Below are 18,607 nucleotides of genomic sequence, written 5' to 3' on the forward strand. Positions count from 1 at the left end.
TTTCCAATGGTCCAATATTGTTGAAATAGTGACATCAAACCTTGCTGCTAATTCACACATAGGTTAAGATGGATTTGCTTCCACTACAGCTTTCAGCTCATCATTATCCACCTTGATCTTAGGTCACCCAGATAGCTCATTTTCAAGATTAAAATCACCAGAATGGAACTTCTCAAATCGTCGACATACTGTGTATTCATTAGCCACATCCTTCCCAACACTTCTTTGATATTTCGAGCTGTCTGCACTGCATTGGTTCCAGGATGGAACTCATATGCGAAAATAACAGGAATTTTTGACTTATCCATGGTTTCCCAAAAAATTGCTCTAAAAAAAAAAAATTTGAAAGATCATCACAAGTTAAACCCATCCATTTAGCTTGGGGTTGTACCTTCACAATAAAAATTAAAAAAAAGAAGTTTCAAAGTGAAATGTCAGTGATATCAACTGTCAAACTTAGTACTTAAGGAAATCGGACATTTCATACTTAATAATACTGAGCTAATATGAAGAGAGCAAAACCAGCCAAGGACAGAACAAGATTGAAACCTAGTTCTGGGCTGGCTCAAAGCCTTGGCACACGAATTCATTTGATGAGTCAGAGGAAGAGGAATCTATGCTTTTGTTAGGAAATCCTTCAATTGACTCTGACATAAAAAGAAAAATTTTAACTGAACAGAACAAATATAACTTAATGCCCAGGTTTCAAATTTTGATGAAATTTTGATAAAAAGTGACCCATATATGTCACTAGTTGTTTAAAAAAATTCAGACTAAACTTCAAATTTTCCATTACATTAATATTTCTATTTTTTTTTTCCTAGTAGGAATTGTGGTCTTTTTTCTGTCCTTAAAAATGTCCATCTGGGAATGGCCCCTTGAGTGAAAAACAGAGTGTGATGCATTGTCCTGTAGGCTTTACTAGTTCTTCTCTTTGTAAGTGTTATTTCAGAAAGGATGCAGTACTTGCTTTTGGAATTGAGTAGCCCTTCCCAAATTGTGTCTTGTTGGTAGGTGCTAATATGAGTTCTAAGAACAAAGGATTCCTAGGCAAGTAAAATTGAATTCTAACTGTCCCCCACAGGCTGTGGACAATAAATATTAGCATAGTAAAAGATCAGATAAAAACAGTAATAAAGAGGGTGTTTAACTTTGCTTAAAGGTTAAGCAAATCTTAAGAAGCTTGTTTTTGTGGAGAAAGACTCTTTTATTCAGTATTCTATTATAATCTACCCCTGTCTCTATCTCCCAAAGCCATTTAAGACCAAAAAAAAAAAAAAAAAAAAATCCTGCAGGTTTGGTTCTCTACATACTCGGATCCTTTCATGAAATCAAGCATAAATATAAAAGACTGGAGAAGAATATCACTCACTTCATTAGAAATATATTTGGAGGAAAATCGCATGACAAACTTGCAGTAGTGACAGGTTTAATGTAAAATCATCACTGTATGGTTCTTGGAACCATACATTTATCAGCATTTCCTAATAGTTGATTATATAAGTACTTAATATGACTAGTCATTATTTTAGACTGTGTGTTTTAGTTCAGACATGATAAAAAAGATTCTGGTCCAAATTCAGGTTAATGTCTGAAATGATTTTCTACGGTTTTGCCAGCTGCCATTTCTTTGTTTTTACAGAAGTAGCTTGTGCAATCTAAATTCTCTAACATCAAATATTTTTGCAAAGTCTTAGTGCAACAGAAATTCCTTTGGCACCAGTCCATGTCTACTTACTTTCAGCAAAACTTGATAGTGCCTCAGAATGTGAACTGAATATGGGAATGAAATTTGATATGTAAATCATAATTTCATTCATTTTATTTATGTTTTTAATGAGAACATATTATGTGTTCGCACAGCACAGCACAGTGGCATTCTAGGCATTGGACATATGGAGTTCTAGACATTGGAGTTCCTGCCTTGAGAGGTAATATGGGGGAAGTAGGCATTCAGACTACAAATATTTACTGAGACTGTATATGTGTCATGCATTGGACTAGGGTCAGAGAACACAGTAGTGAACAGACAGGTGCCCTGCCTTAATGATGCTGGCAGACTAGCAGACATTGTCTTAGTCCATTTGGGCTACCATAACAAAATACCATAAACTGGGCGGCTTACAAATAACTAACATTTATTTCTCACACTTCTGGAGGCTGAGAAGTCCAAGATCATGGTGCCAGTAGATTTAGTGTCTGGTGAAGACTTGTTTCCTGATAGCACCTTCTGTGTCTTCACATGGTAGCAGGGGCAAGGCAGCTCTCTAGGGCCTCTTTTATAAAGGAACTAATTCAATTCGTGAGAGCTCTGTCCTCCATGACCTAATTGCCTCCTAAAGGCCCCACCTCTTAATACTATTGCATTGGGGATTAGGTATCAATATATGGATTTGGGATGGAACACAAACATTCAGACCACAGCAGACCAATACTATTATCAGGGTTTTGTAATTATCAGACATAAACAGAATGTGGTAGAAACAAGAGGAAACAACTTTCTAGGAGCACAAGGAAAGATAGAATTGGTGATCTACTTTATGCTGAATTGATCTTTCCATTTTTTTTTTTCTTATGGCTTTTTCTTTACTAGTATTGTCTTATCTTTGCTTAAAATAAATCATGCATATACTCAGATGTTTACAGAAGAAAATTTCTACCCAAGGATTCTGAACTGCTAAGTTGTGAAGGGCCTTTCTAAAACGGTGTTAATGCTCTGACACTCCAACCCAGATTACCTAACATAGCTCCAACCTCTAACACGAATTGTTGGGTCCTACCCTGGGGTTTCTGATTCTGCAGGATTAGTTGTAGCCTGAGATTTATTTTTTTACTTTTAACAGATTCCAAGAAGTTGCTGATGCTTTTCCAGGGGCCACATTTTAAGAAGCTTGGTTTAGGGGATCAAATATACCAACTTACCAAGTTAAGATCATTACTAGAGGACTGTGAGAGATCATATCTCTGTTTCATAAGAGGAATAATAAGACCAGGTTATTTTAAAAGTGTATAAAATGCAAAGTTATAAGTAGGTAGACAAAATTAACTACAATAATAAATATTTTATGTCTTCAGTATAACGATCTATTAAACTGAAGCCTGAAGCCTGCTTCAATCACTGATTGTTAGGGTTAAAAATACTTTGAAGTTGAGATGCTTATGATTTGGCTTGAAATCACTTTTTTCTCTCATAGACAGGTATTTTAGAAATTTACATTTTAAAAAGTTGTGACCACATCTGTAACAAACAGTATAATGTTAGATTTTATGATTAGAAGGCAGTCCCCAAAATGGGAGAAATTTGTTATTTCTTATGAATGGGCCTCAAGGCCACTGCCTTAATCTTGAGACCCAAACTTCTTTCAAGGCAGCATCAGTGAGAGCAAACAACAGGGACTAGGACGGTGGTGACAATCCAGAAGGGTTAGGCAACATAAGGGGACAGATGCCAACAAGAGACTTTAAAGACGAAAACCCAAATAAACATGGAGAGAATTTATATCTTCAGTTTAATCTATCTGTAGTCTGAAAACTCGATGTACTCCATATCAAGAGGACTACACTGATAGGCTGAGTTATTAATAGAAACACCAAAATAGAAAAAAAGTATCTAGACTATCACAAACTTAGTGGTTTTAAACAACAAAAATTTATTTTCTTACAGTTCTCCAGGTCAAAAGTCTGAAATCAAGGTGTCAGCAAGGCCAAGGCTGTGTTCTTTCTGGAGGCCCTAGGGGGCAATTTGTTCCCTTGCCTTTTCCATCTTCTAGAGGCCGCCTGCATTTCCTTGGCTCATGGCCCCTTCTTCCATCTCTAGGGCAAGTAGTGTAGCATCTTCAAATCCCTTTCAACCCCTGCCTCCCTTATCACATCTCCTTCTCTGACTGTCCATCCTGCCTCCCTCCCTCTTGTAAGGCCTTCGTGATTACATTGGGGCCACCCAGATAATCTCATCTCAAGATGTTTAATATAACAACATCTGCAAAATTCCTTTTTCTGTGTAAGATAACATATTCACAGGTTCTAGGGATTAGATATCTTGGGAGTGGGAGGCATTATTTTCCACATATGCCATTTATTTTGTTCGAGTCAAAAAACACTTGGAATAGTGTTTTCAATAATGAGCATCACATTTTTCAGGAGGAAATTGATTAGTGCTGTTATATAGAAGAGAATGACTATGAATAATTCATTCATTCACTTAACACTTGTGAAGTGTTCACTATGTACCGGACACAGGGCAAGGAGAGCTCTGGGGATACGGAAAAGAACATGAAGAAGCTGTAGATTGTGGTACTAATGAGCCAGGACTAGAAGTCTCATGATCTGGTTTGGAATCCTGGCCCCACTATTTAAATACTTTATGACCTAAGCAAATTACTCATCTCTCTGTGCCTCAATTTTGTCACTTATGAAGTTGAGATAAAATTAGTATCTGTTTCATAGGGTTCTCATGAAGATTAAATGAGACTCCTGATAAAGTTTTTGACACACCGACTGGAATATAGAGCTCAATAAATGTGGGCATGGAGGAGGTGTGAGAGCAGACTACGAATGGACCACGGAGGACTTAATGACCACAGGGAATTTGGAAAGGCTTTCCAGAACTAAGACTTCAAAGGTGAATTTCATGTCATCAGGAGTTGAATAGAATGAGAGATATGCATGGAGAAGACAGGGATGAATTTGGAAACCATAAGGCATGAATGGCTGAGGGGACTGGAAGGAAAAGGCCGCAGAGTCATGTGAGAGCTGTATTTGAATACTGTGCCCAGACAATTGACACAGCAAGTGTCAAAAAGAAGTTAGACTTACTTCTATCCAGAAAATGCCCAAGTCCAAGTGGAAATGACAAAAGCAACTTTTATTTCAGTATTTGAAAGAACTTGTCAATAATAAGGATTTTCTTAATTTTGTTTTTGAGGACAATATAAACCCTTCTCCGTGCACCACTGACTATGAAAGTACACTGCCCTTTTTGTGGGGTGGCTGCCCTACATCTGTGTTCCCCTTAGCCTTTGTGGATAGAAGCGTGAGTATTTTCATGAATTAGTGGACCATAAACTTCAAAGGAGACTGGGCTGTTCTCCAGCCCCAGTGGTGTAATCAGGATTGGTTTCAACTAACCACGGTACCTTTGCCTTTGTGGTTGATTAGGTTAGGGATGGGCATGTGACAATTCTTTCATTGAGATAGAAGAGGAAAGCCTTTGGAAAAGTTTTCTCTATTTCTTAAAAAGACAAATGAGGAAGGTGGTGTCCTTTCTTCCCCTCTTCCAGCTGTGAGACACCCCTGGGTGAGATGGTGATGCCTGAAGATGTGGCATCCGTCTCGAAACCCTCAAGGATCTGAGGATCTGAGGACACAGCTGGCATCTGAAGACGGAAGGATGTCTTCTTAGATAGAAAGGATTCAGATCCTTGATGAGGTAGATGAGTTGCCAAATTATCCAAACCTGGAATCATAATAAAATATATAATTTAGTATATTAATATATTGTATATTCAAATACATCCAGTGTTAAAGTCAGTCATTTTTTTTCCCTTCCTACAGCCTGAAAATTATCCTGCATATGCAACTGGCAACATGGGACCTTGCCAATCCAAACTCTCCTCAGAAAATAACCATGGATTCTTTGAGAACTAATTAGGAATGAAAATTACTGACCTGATTTTCGGGTGAGAGATTCTATTAGACAAAATTTTGGGTTCATTTTTTCCTCTTGGAGAAAAAGAGGAAAAAAATTAGCTTCAATTTTATCTTTGGATCACTATATCACTAAAGGGCTATGTACTTATCCATCCATTACAATTAATAACACAGGATGATCAGTAATAGAATAAGTTGCCTACATTAACTTTATAACTACATTTCAGAATTAATTCCTGCATAGATAAATGATGAATTTTCTAATCCCTGGCATTTTTACAACTCTAAGATTCTATGATATAAAAATTTCTAACTATTGCATTAAACTCTCAATATGTATTAAATTGGTTCTTTTGCTACTGCAAAAATTCAACCAAGAGATAGGAAAATGTGTCGGTGACAACAGCAACCAATTAGTGCAAGCTGCAGCAAAAGATTATTTAACAAACTTTCTTCCCTCATGTGGAAGAGAAAGCTGTCCTCTTTTTTGGACCATATTTCCCTAAATACCCTCACAATCTCCTTAAGCCTCTCATCCTCCATTTTCTTTTCTAGCCCATCTCATCCTCTTTTTGAATTAGGATGAGTTGAAACAGTTTCCTGGCCCAGTTTAGATTCCAGAAAGGGAAAGCTACTAAGAGATAACAGTGACATGCTTTTTTCTCTTCTCACATTGCTTCTCTTTAAAGTATTTACATGACCTAGGCCTGCATTTACATCTGAAAAAAAGTAGTTTCATTCAGAAGCACATCCTTTCCAAAATTTATTGAGAATACTGGTAAAGAACAACACATTTACAAGGATTCCTTCTTTAAAAACTGGAGAGATGGGCAAGTTGTTGCCATAAAAGTATGTAAATAAATAAATGAATAAAAATAAAAACTGGGGAGAGCAAGAAAATTTGATTTGTCATTCCTGAGTCTGGGGAAGAATATCAAGTCAAATTTAATTACAAAGTCTGAGACAATGGAAAAAGAAGAGGCATTTCTGTTTCTGGTGGTGGGCACCCCTCCCCTCCCTAATGGAAAAAGAGGAAGCCCCTCCTAATCCTCCATACCTGCCCTGAAGCTGAAACAAAGAAATTCCTCACTCTTCCCGCCGAAACCTTCCCTCCAGAGAAACTCCCATCCCCCACCCCTAAAAAGGTATATAAGTCCACCCAGACTTCTGCGCGGGGCGCCTTCTCTGGTTCCACTCGTGGCACCATGAGGCTCGCCCGGGCCCCTCTCTTGGGACTCATTACCCCCACCCGGGAGCACCCCAATGAAGCCTCTTTACTTATCCCTTTTAACTCTGCTTGTCTTTCTTTCTCTGGCGCCGCCCACTCCGTTCTTAAAACCTTGCACTTCTAGGCCCCCTTCCAGTTAGACTGTGACGGTTTCCAGAAGTCTGCAGCTATGTTTCAATGATGTATATGGAGTTTACAGGACTAAGCAGTACTAACTATATTTTTTTATTTTCTGTATTTTTGATGGTCTGGTATCTGGGGCGTTGGTGATTGTGGAGGGACTGCTCTTCCCAAGGTTGGCTAATTCCTAGAGACAGAGGGAGCATGCTTCTCATGTGCAAACTTCCAACCCAAAGCCCACACTCTCTCCCCCCACCTCCTCTACAGGACTCTTACATTCCCTTGCCCTTGTCATTGGCCTTGCAAAATGACCCCCTCCCTAAGTTATTTTTTTTGTTCTCTCCCCAATACCTCAGATTTTCAGATCAGGTAAACCTAATGAGCAGAACATTGTAATCTTGCCTAACTAACTTCTCCACAGGACTTCCTGATGGCGCACCATCCATTCCCAACAGCTGACTCTTGTATCAGACCACCTGCAGACCCCATGACTTCAAACCCCATGCAACCCGACCTGCATTCCACAACCTGCTACAAAAGCTCTTGCCTTAGTCAGTCATGGACATGGATTTGAGAAATAATCTCCTCTCTCCTGGCGATAAAACTCTTTCTTTCCTGGCAATAATCATTGTCTCGGTAATTGGCTTTCTGTGCAGTGAGCAACGAGACCTAAGCTGGACCTCTTTTGGGTTTGGTAACAACACCCTAATCACCTCAGAGCCAGGTACAAGATAACTCAGGACAGCTCCTGCACCCCAGAGCTTGCATAAATTACTCAAAGTAGCCAATTCTAAGCCTGTTTACCCTGTCTTGCCCATTCTTTTCCTTGGAAACCACAATTAAGGCCCTTGCCTCCTTTTCCTCCCACTCCCGCTGCCCCCTGACTGATCCTGGTGTGTTTCCCCTTGTAGACCTTCATGGCACGCCTCCTGTTTCTAGGGATCTGCAAAAGTATAGACTTTCAGCCAGGTATATTGGTGCATACCTGTAATCCCAGCACTTAGGGAGACTAAGGCCAGGTAATTGCTTGAGGCTGGAGTTCAAGATCAGGCTGAGTAACAGCAAGACAACAGCAACAAATGATTAGCTGGGTGTGGTGGTACATGCCTGTAGTCCCAGTGACTTGGGAGGCTGAGGTGGGAGGATCACTTGAGCTTAGGAATTTGAGGTTACCGTGAGCTGATTGTGCCACTGCCCTCCTCCAACCTGGATGACAGAGCGAGACCCTATCTCTAAAAAAAGATAACTTCTTTCTTCATGACAGTCTTTCCATGTGTGCATGTCTTACCATATCTGATTAAAACAAATCCTGGGTCCATTTTAAAACATAAAGTCTGCTGTTGGACCTGCTATGCAGAGTCATGCAGTCAAAGGAATGGCTTATGCAACCCTCCAGGTGGGAATCACTCCGTTGGGAGCCCATCAAAGGAGGAGGAGCACAGCAGGTGAGGATAAATTGGAGGTAGGAGTTTGATCATGCATCACAGGGGGCCTTGACGACAAGGGTGAGGAGTTTGGATTTTATTCTAAACGTGAAGGAAGCAACTAGAAAATTTTAAGCAAGGAGTAATATAATCTGACGTACTCTTAAAAGATCATTCTGGGGTCTACGTGGAGAAGGAATACAATGAAGCAAAAGTGGAAGCAGAAAACCCAGTTAGGAAACTACTGCAGCAGTGGAGGCAAGAGGTGATAGTGCTTATACCACAGTGGTCGCTGTGGATATGAAGCTCTGTGCCTTCTAAACTTATCCTAAACAATACAGGAAATCAAAGGCTAGTCAAGTACAAGACAAGCTCTAACCCCTGCAGAAAAACAAGTAGGACTTTGAGAAGTATAAATCATGCCAGCCAATTTCTTTCTTTGCTTTGTTTAATGCTCAATTTGATAATCTAATATTCCTAGTAAAATTTTGAAATACAGGAAGGATTTTTTAAAAAAATTATTAGTTCAATGTTCTTTCTCTTCTTTTTTATGCTTCTGGGTTTTTGTTTTTGTTTTTGTTTTTTTGTTTGTTTTTTACCTCTTCAAGTTGGGACTGGGTCATAACTGTCCAGTTTATTTTCAAAATGTTTTGAAAAACAAAGATATTGATAAACATACCATGCAGAGTGCCAGATTAAAACCTGTAGAGAATCAAAGTCCCAAAATATTATGGAGCCCATGCTCAATATAGCATTCTGTGTAAAGACAATACTATTAATAGTCATGATATAAGTGGAAGGGAGACCAGCAACATCCTGATATTTTTCAGATGACTTCTTCTGGAGTTTAAAAGTAATTATTTGTCAATTTCTTCCACAAATGTTTGGTGCCTCTGTTTTTCAGGTGCCCTAAGAATGTGTTTAAACTGCATTTGGATAATTCAGTGGTAATTGAGCATCGATTGTGCTGAGCACTGTGCTTTCTACTGAATGAGGATGTGAGAGAGATTGAGTGGTGGACTTCCTGATTAGGTCATCAGAAAAGGCTTCTTTGAGAAGGGAACTACTAAGCTGAGGCCTAAATGATAAGGAGAACCCAGCTATGTAGACATCAATGGAATGAGCAATTCAGGAAAAAGAAATAATAAAGAAACAGGATCGTGGACATCAAGTAGTTCCTAATCCAGTCAGGGAGGCAGACATAAAAGTAGCTAATTTTAATACAGTGAGGATCCTACTGCACGAGGCATGAGAACAGAGTTCTCTGAGAACCCAGCAGAAGGAGTGATTAACCGAGAAGTGGGAAAGGGTTGTGCAGAATAGACAAGATTGTAGAGTAGCATTGTGAGGATTTAATCAGGCTTTATCAGAGGCATCTGTTAAAGAACAGTTCACTGGGCTCCACTCCACATTTACTCAATGAGAATCTCTGAATTAGCTGCCTGGAAATCTATGTTCATAACCAAGCACCCTTCTGATGTGAAGACATTTTGGAATCCTCTGCTCTAGAGAATAAGTCTTGAAGTCAGATGACTTGGACACAGGGCTAAGTCTCACTTTCCTGGTCTGTGACATGAGGACAATAATACAATCTTCCTCGTTGAGTGTTTACTATGAGGATGAAATGAGGAAGTGTTTGTAAAGTGTTATCTATTATGGCTGTTATAAGAAAAATACAGCTTTGATCATAACTAAGTAAAGTACTGAACAAGCTGTCTCAGAGCTCACTTAACATATCTCAGAATCTTGCCATGTAATCATGGCAAGGTTACAGCTGTCGGAATAAGCCAGGGACACCAGGAAAGCATCATTCAAGGCAGGGGAGAAAGCCAGTTTCCACTGGGGCAAGAGGACAGTGAACAGCTGTGGTGTTGAATGTTTGTAGGAAACAGCTAGCTTTGTCTCTTCCTTGTTTTTATTTTCTTTATTAGTTACTTCCTCATTTAAAGTGCAGAGTGGCTCACGCCTATGATCCTAGAACTTTGGGAGGCCATGGCAGGAGGATTGCTAGAGGCTAGGAGTTTGAGACCAGCCTGAGCAACATAGGGAGACACATATCTACAAAAAATAAAAAAAATTAGCAGGGCATGGTATTTAAAGACTTTCCTCTCTAGACCCTCACTTATCTCTTGGCTAAATTGAAAGAAAGTCATCGTAAAAAGGGGCCCCCCCCCGGGGAGTTAGCCAGGCAGAATTTGGCAGAGGAGGATCAGGACTAGGAAATAATGGATTGACTCAAACCCTTGCTATAGTGCACACAGCCTGAAAGTAAGTAAGTTGCTGACAGGCTCCCTGCCTTCCAACTGGTCTGACAAACCCTGAGGAGGTCAAAGGCAGTGATATAAAATCGTTCGTCTCATCTTTAACTATCCACAAAGAGTTGTTTTCAGAAAATGGTCTACCAGGGTTAATGTTACTTGTAGATGTGCAAGAAACTACCTATCCTCTAGTCTCTGATTATCTCCATATATATGTGAGATGCTGGAAATTCTTTTTCGGACTGATTCTTTTAAGCCTTACCTTCCTCTTCCATAGTCATGCTACAATAACAAATGAGGTTCCCAATATTTGGAAGAATGGATTTCAGATGGTGGCAGGAGGGTGTGTAAGGAGCCATTCACACACTGCATCCTGCCTTCCAGACACAGTGAGGGGCAAGAGGAAGAGGAGGATCAGCTAGGCCCAGGTCCAGATTCCCACTGGACCATATAATTCCCATTCCATATAATGCTATGAAAGTGTGATGGACCCAGATTATATTTAGATAATTTTAAGTGAAATGTTGACTTTACTGAAAGCAAATTATAAGGATCTGAGTTTAGCACATATATAAAACTCTTCTATTTCTTTTAGGTTTGTTTTTTGTTTTTGTTTTTCGTTTTTGGAGACAGGGATTCACTCTGTCACCTGGGCTAGAGTGCAATGGTGCACACATAGCTCACAGCAACCTCAAACTCCTAGGCTCAAGCCATCCTCCCACTTCTGCCTCCCAAAGTGCTAGGATTATAGGCGTGTGCCACTGCACCTGGCCTACATTTTGTATATTTTGATTCATTAACAAAGAAACAATGGAATGGGGTAGAATAGTTTTTGCTGTTATTAAATACATTAAGTAAGACATTTAAGGATTAACATGCCAGTTTCTATGTGTGTAAGTGTATACTATTAAAATATTAATTTTTGTCAAATGACTTCAGACTAAAACAGTGAACAAAAAATGTAATTTGTCTATATCTTTGATGAAAATAGAAACCACTCTCATTTATTTTTATTTATTTATTGTTTTGAAATAGGGTCTTGCTCTGGCACCCAGGCTGGAGAGCAGTGGCATGATCATACCTCACTGCAGCCTCCAACTCCTGGGCTCAAGTGATGCTCCTGCCTCAGCCTCCCGAGTAGCTGGGACTAGCGGCACATGCCACCATGCACCAGCCAATTTTTTAAATTTTTGTAGAGACAAGGGTCTCGCTATGTCAGCCAGGCTGGTGTTGGAACTCCTGGGCTCGAGCAATCCTCCCACCTAGGCCTTGCAAAGTGCTGGGATCATAGGCATGAGCCACTGTGCCTGCCCTTAAAAATCCCTCTTATTTATACTAGCCACTTTATTCATAATATAGATGAGCAAAGAAATTATACTTACCTTTTCGTGTGGATATTGTGTTGCAGATTTCTTGAATTTAGAACATTAAAGTCAAAAGTTCTCAGTTTGAGCCTCTAACTAGCTGTGTCATCTTAGATTTAGCTTGTCTAAATCCAAGTTTCTTCATATGCAAAACGGAGTTGATGGCATATGCTTGATATAATCACCAACTTTCTAATATTTACCATGTCTGTAGCAAAAGAATCTATATTAGGTAGGGGCTTGGGGCACACTGGGCTCATATTTTGGCTCAAACACTCACTCTATGTCCTTGGAAAATTCAGAGACTTTATTTTTCTGAGCCTTAGTTTCTCCATTTGCAAAATGGAGAGATAAGGATGCCTACTTCTGTGTGTGTGTGTGTGTGTGTGTGTGTGTGTGTGTGTGTGTGTGTGTGTGTGAGGGGTGTGAAAATAGGAGGTAAGGACAAAAGGATCCCAAAATATAAGTTATAATAACATGTACAGATTTGATTGCTCATTTCAGATTCCACATTGCAATCATTGTTTAAGTTTTGGTACAATATCAAAGGAAAATATCCTATTATCTAAAAAGGACATTAAAATACTTCTTTCTTTCTCAATTATTCATCTGTGTGAGGCTGGAGTTTCTTCATATATTTAAAGCAAAACAATATACAGCAACAGATTGAACTGAGGAGCAGATATGAGAATTCAGTTATCTATTAAGCTGGCCATTAAAGAGATTTGCAAAAATGTAAAACAATGTCACTCTTCTCACATTTTTTTTTTTTTGCTTTGGGAAATATAATTATTTTTCATAATTTTGCATTATGTTAACATATAATAGACTTATTGTTATTGTAAATGTTAATAAATACATGTATGTAAGTACTTTTAAATTTTCTGTTTTAATTTCTATGATAAACATTAAAATCATAAATAATATACCAGTCATAACTTCAATTAGAGTGGCTAGTTGGGAAATTTTCATATTCATTAGACAAGCCCATTTTTGAGAGTGACTCTGGGAAAGTTATGTAAACTGTATGTGGCTCATCAAAAAATAAATAAATAAAACAAGAACAATGCCACTTTATTCTCCATTGTCAGGAAATTAGACAAGATGATGTTATGAACTTTTCTTCCGCTTCAAGTTCTGTGACTCTACAATTCTTTTCTATTATTAACCCTGGTAAAACCTGTTGGAGGTTTAACCATCAGTGAAGTCCAATAAATTGATTCATGTCTTTTTCAAAGGGGACTGAACCTCCTCCCTGCCACAGGTCCCACAGAAACCATGACCATGCCAGCCAGGGTGAACTCTAGCCTTCTAGCTCACATGATCCCATGTTTGGGGGCATATAAGGGAGTATCGGAAAAATTGATTATTTCTTTTATAGGTTGAAAGCAGAAGTGTAGGAATAGATTGCTGAAGTAAAGAGTGAGATGACCTGTAGGCATAAGAAATCTAACCATTAACACCAATTCAATTTGGACATTTTTTTATCTGATGTTTTGTTTATTGGATAAATATTTATCCAGTGTCTAATTGGTGCCAGGTGGCAAATACACAATCTTTACTAATCACACCTCTAGAAGAATGAGTTATTGTTCCTCTTGAAAAATAACACTTTAGCAGAGCACTAAATTGTTTCATACATCACTTTCTTTTTCCATTTTGTCCACTCTAACAGTGTTTTAATAATAAACACCAACATTTGTTGTGTACATATGATTGCCAGGGACTGAGGCAATCATGTCCTTGGAGGCTCCAAGCCTATTTATAACCTGGCCCATCTTTTTTTTTTTTTTTGAGACAGAGTCTCACTCTGCCCGGGCTAGAGTGCCGTGGCATCATCCTAGCCCACAGCAACCTCAAACTCCTGGACTCAAGCAATCCTCCTGCCTCAGCCTCCCGAGTAGCTGGGACTACAGGCATGCGCCACCATGCCCGGCTAATTTTTTCTATATATATTTTTAGCTGTCCATATAATTTCTTTCTATTTTTAGTAGAGATGGGGTCTCGCTCTTGCTTAGGCTGGTCTTGAACTCCTGAGCTCAAACAATCCGCCCGCCTCAGCCTCCCAGAGTGCTAGGATTACAGGCGTGAGCCACCGTGCCCGGCCCTGGTCCGTCTTTTAAAAAATTCATGACATAGATGGGCAAAGATACAATTTATACTCAGGAGAAGCAATCATTATAACAAAGTTACAAATGAATGTTAATATAAACTATGCATAGCACAAAGACAGAAGCATTTCTTTGGTCTGAAGGATATATGCCAAAACCTAGAATATACACAGAAAGGACAAGTGGGCCAAGACCCACTTTGGGAGAAGAAAATGATGGGCGTAGGGAAGAATATATATGCATGTTTGGCTTTAGAAAATGGTTAATAGGTGTTCTAGTAGCCTTTCTTTTGACTTTTGATACATAATCTCTTCTTTTTTTTCTCCATCAAATCTACTAGCTGCACTGAAGAGCCACTCAAACACCAAGGTATACACCTCTTTAAAGTCCCCATGATCTGCACTTATTGCAGCCTTGGCCTGGATTGTCCTTATCTTGCTTTTCTCTGGTGGATTATTTACTCCTATTGACTCATCTTTCAAGGCCTAGATAGTATTTTACCTATTCTGAGATACTTTCTTTAAGCAATGGGTCTCTCCTTTGCTGTGCTCCCATGACAGAATGTTCACCTTCAGTAAAGAATTATATTTTTTGTACCCTCAGTGTCTCATGTTCATCTTTGCAAGCCCAGTTTCCTCAAGAACCTGGCATAAAGAAATACGCTTGTTGAGTGAATAAATCAGCTGGTGCTATTGTTCATAAGGCAAACTTCACTTCTCCTAATTGCTGATTCATTTCCAATTTAACAGCATCTTTTATAGATTCTGAGTGAGTTGGGATATTCTCCTTTGTCCTAACATTAGAAAACCTTTGAGAAAAGTATTATTTTCTACATCAAGTGTTTTATCTGCGACCAGAGCAGCTATATCAAAGAAATTGACATCTATTTCTTGCTTTCATTTATGTTCTTTTAGCATTCTATTTATATACCAGCACTATCATTTTAGACACTTAAAAATCAGTTTTTTTCAGTGGCACTCTATATATAGTGTGATTTAAGGGCAGACAAGAAGGCTGCACCCCCAGCTCTCCTCCTGTACATTTTCTGAAGTGTGTTAGTCCATTACTAATGATGCATTCTTTTAGGTCAGGATTTATGAACACTGGCATTATTGACACTTTGGGCTAGAAAATTCGTTGTTGTGAAGATCTGCCCTGTACACTGTAGGATAGAGGATCCTTGCCCTCTACCTACTAGATGCCAGTAGTGTCCTCTTTTCAGTTGTGACAACCCAAAATATCCCCAGACATTGCTAAATACCCCATGGAGGATGCAATCATCCCCAGATGAGAACTTCTGCTTTAGATCGAGAACTTCTCACTTATGCGCTCCCCACACACTTCATTATTTAATCCTTCTTCCTCTTTCTCTTCTCTTTCTCCTCCTCCTCTCTTCCTCCTCCTTCTTTTCGTTAATATTTCCCCCAGATTATCTCTTTTTCTGAGTAGCGTATTTGCCTTCTCTTGCAAGCAGGAGAAAGAGAGAAAATTCCAATTCTAGAATCAGAGCCCCAGGAGGCACTAGCAGATATGTGAAAGATATGTGTTTGCATTTCAACTACAGGAAAGATAGTATTTCTATAGACATCACTGAGGGGCAAATGCATCATAATTTCTTCTTCATCCTCCGCAACCTTTCTTAGAAAAAATGAGAGTTTACTATTTTCCCAGGAAATGTAACACATGAAGCCATTATTCATCACTAACAACTTAGAGTAAACAATCATTCCAATGTAACAAAGACTAAAGGCATTCCCAGGATGTGAAAATTTCAGTGCTAATATTGGGGAAGTCTTGGAAAAACTGAGATGAGTTGGTCACTCTAAACTTGGTCACTCTAAACCTTTTAACCTCTGACACACATGGTCCAGTCTACCCAAACAGTCTCATTCATAGAAGCCCAGACCAAATATCCATTACTAATAAAAATGGAATTATGTTCTAATTTTTGTGTTTTTAAAAATGTGTCAAAAGTTGCCTGGGCATGGACATTCTCGCTTTCACTTGTAATCCCAGCACTTTGGCGGGGCCAAGGCGGAAGGATCACTTGAGGCCAGGAGTTCAAGACCAGCCTGAGAAATATAGTGAGACCTCATCTCTACACACATACACAAAAATATTAGCTGTGTGTGGTGGCGCACACATGCCTGTAGTCCCAGCTATTAGGGAGACTGAGCCAGGAGCATTACTTGAGTCCAGGAGTTGAAGGCCACAGTGAGCTATGATCTCATCACTGCACTTCAGCCTGGGTGATAGAGTAAGACCTTGTTGCAAAAAACAACAACAAAAAGAATTAAAGTTGATTCTATACCAATCCCCCCAACAACAAATATTTCACTTTTTTCCCCCTCTTTCTCAATTATCTTATACCCACACTACTCCAGTAGTGTGGGTATAAGATAATTTGTCCTATATTTCCAAAATTCTCTTATTTTTTCATTTGTCCTATATTTCCAAAATTCTCTTATTTGTTTATTTTGAATATTAACTTAACCTCTTTCCTTTCTCCTCCCACCTCCCAGGTTCCATCTTCATTACTGCTTTTCAACACAAATGTGTGGAACTGATTTGGCAGCGACAGAGAAAACAGTCCTTGGGTCGATGGATGGGCACCCAGGAGAAAAACTGAGTCATCAGAATCGTCATTCTCTTCTGTGGGGGAAGGAAAATTCCAGGATCATGTAATATCACATGTAATATCATATATGTATTAGTTTATGAGCTCCTTCCCAACAAGCATAGCTGAAGGTGGAAGGAGGAAAATGAGAAATCATAACAGTTGAGTTTTGATGAGATGGGAGGATGGAAAAGAGAAGACAGATGCAGATAGGGTCCTGCTCATATCCCTGCTGTGGCAGGCATGTGAGGCTCTCGGCGCTCAGGATTCATCCCTGAGTACTCGGCAAGGGCAGAGGTAAAGGTAAGGTCATGAAAGGGGAATGCGATTTGCTGTTTCCTAGCATTGGATTAAGCCAACGTTATGTTCTCTTGATAACACCCTTATCTTCAGCTCCTTTCTTTCCTCAGTATTGAGCCATTTTAAACTTACCTACGATTTGGTCAACTAATTTGCTTTTTCCTCAATGTTTTGAAGTCAGTACACCTCCCACCAGAAAATCTTTTCTTTATCCAAAGTGTTCCAAAGCACAAGACATTGACATTCTTACACTTAGAAAGAAAATATTAAACTATGAAGTCACTACTGTCATATCAAATGCCCATGGACTTAAAATGAAAACACTTGTCATGTGTGGAAGTAGTAGCACTGTTAGAAAAAGCCAGAGAAGGAATCCCGGATTCTTTCACTCCGTGAACTTCAGTGGCCCACTGCATTTCCTGTGTGTAAAATGTTCCCCAAATAGCCTTCATAATTTACATAGTGAATGCCACGGAATTGAAATTATTTCCTTCACTTACAAAAGTCATTTCTTCCATTTGGGGCATATGATCAAAGCCTCTGAAAGATCAGGAAGGAACTCACTGCAGACAAGGGCATCTATTTCTGTTCATAACATTCTGAATTCTGCAGAGTGGGGATATTTTCATGCTTCAGGCGTGGTGACTCAGCTCTTCCTTTTCCAGTAAAAATATAATTGTTAATGAACCTTGCCCCACCTTACCCAGGGGCAGATGATGCATTTTATTTCATTAATTCCAATTCATCAAGTAAGGCTTGTGTTTGTTGAACTCCTGAGTAGGTTCGATGTGTTTGTGTGTGCATCATCTTAACATTTATTATAGAAATTACTCTATTATCTTCATAACCATAATTTCCCCCAACAATTATATTGAAAATGTTCTAAAAATATATTACCCCTTTGGGCTCTATTGCTTTTCTATTGCTGTTTTAACAAATTATCACCAACTTAGTGACTAAGAAAAACACAAATTTATAATCTTATTATGGCTCTGGAGCTCAGATAGCTGGGTTCAAATCAAAGTGTCAGCAGGGCCGCATTGCTTTGGGAGGTTGTGTGGAAGACTTTGTCCTTGCCTTTTCCAGCTTCTAAAGGCCACGCACATTCCTTGGCTCATGGCTGTTGCCTACATCTTCAAAGTCAGTAGTGTAGCATCTTCTGCTTCTGATTCTGACCTTCTGCTTCCGTCTTCTACATTTAAAAGACCTTCCTGCTTACAGTGAGTCTGCTGAATAATTCAGGATATTCTATTTACTGTAAAGTCAGCTGATTAGCAATCTTGATTTCATCTACAACCTTAGTTCTCCATTGCCATGTAACATCGTCACAGATTCTAAGGATTAAGACATAGACGTCTTTGGGGATCATTATCACCTACCATAAGGTCCCAGCTTTATGCAGGCAGTGGTCCTACCAGACTTCCAACTTTGGTGGTCTCTGACTGAGCTTTATGTCACCAAAATTGGGATGTCATGAAAGCAGAACTCAAAGTCACAGGGGATGGGGGGTGAGAAGGGGGTTTCAATATGCCCTCA

At 39.2% G+C, this 18,607-nt stretch overlaps 1 protein-coding gene across 1 annotated transcript in view; it reads left to right on the forward strand.

Moving 5' to 3' along the window:
• LOC123649042 overlaps nucleotides 1-18,607 on the forward strand; it is a 57,748-nt gene that overhangs the window by 31,787 nt on the left and 7,354 nt on the right. Inside the window, 1 exon segment of the mRNA XM_045566994.1 lies at nucleotides 16,677-16,835. Coding sequence (XP_045422950.1) covers nucleotides 16,677-16,835 — 159 coding nt within the window.

This window comes from Lemur catta, chromosome 1 (assembly GCF_020740605.2).
Source record: "Lemur catta isolate mLemCat1 chromosome 1, mLemCat1.pri, whole genome shotgun sequence".
NCBI lineage: Eukaryota > Metazoa > Chordata > Mammalia > Primates > Lemuridae > Lemur > Lemur catta.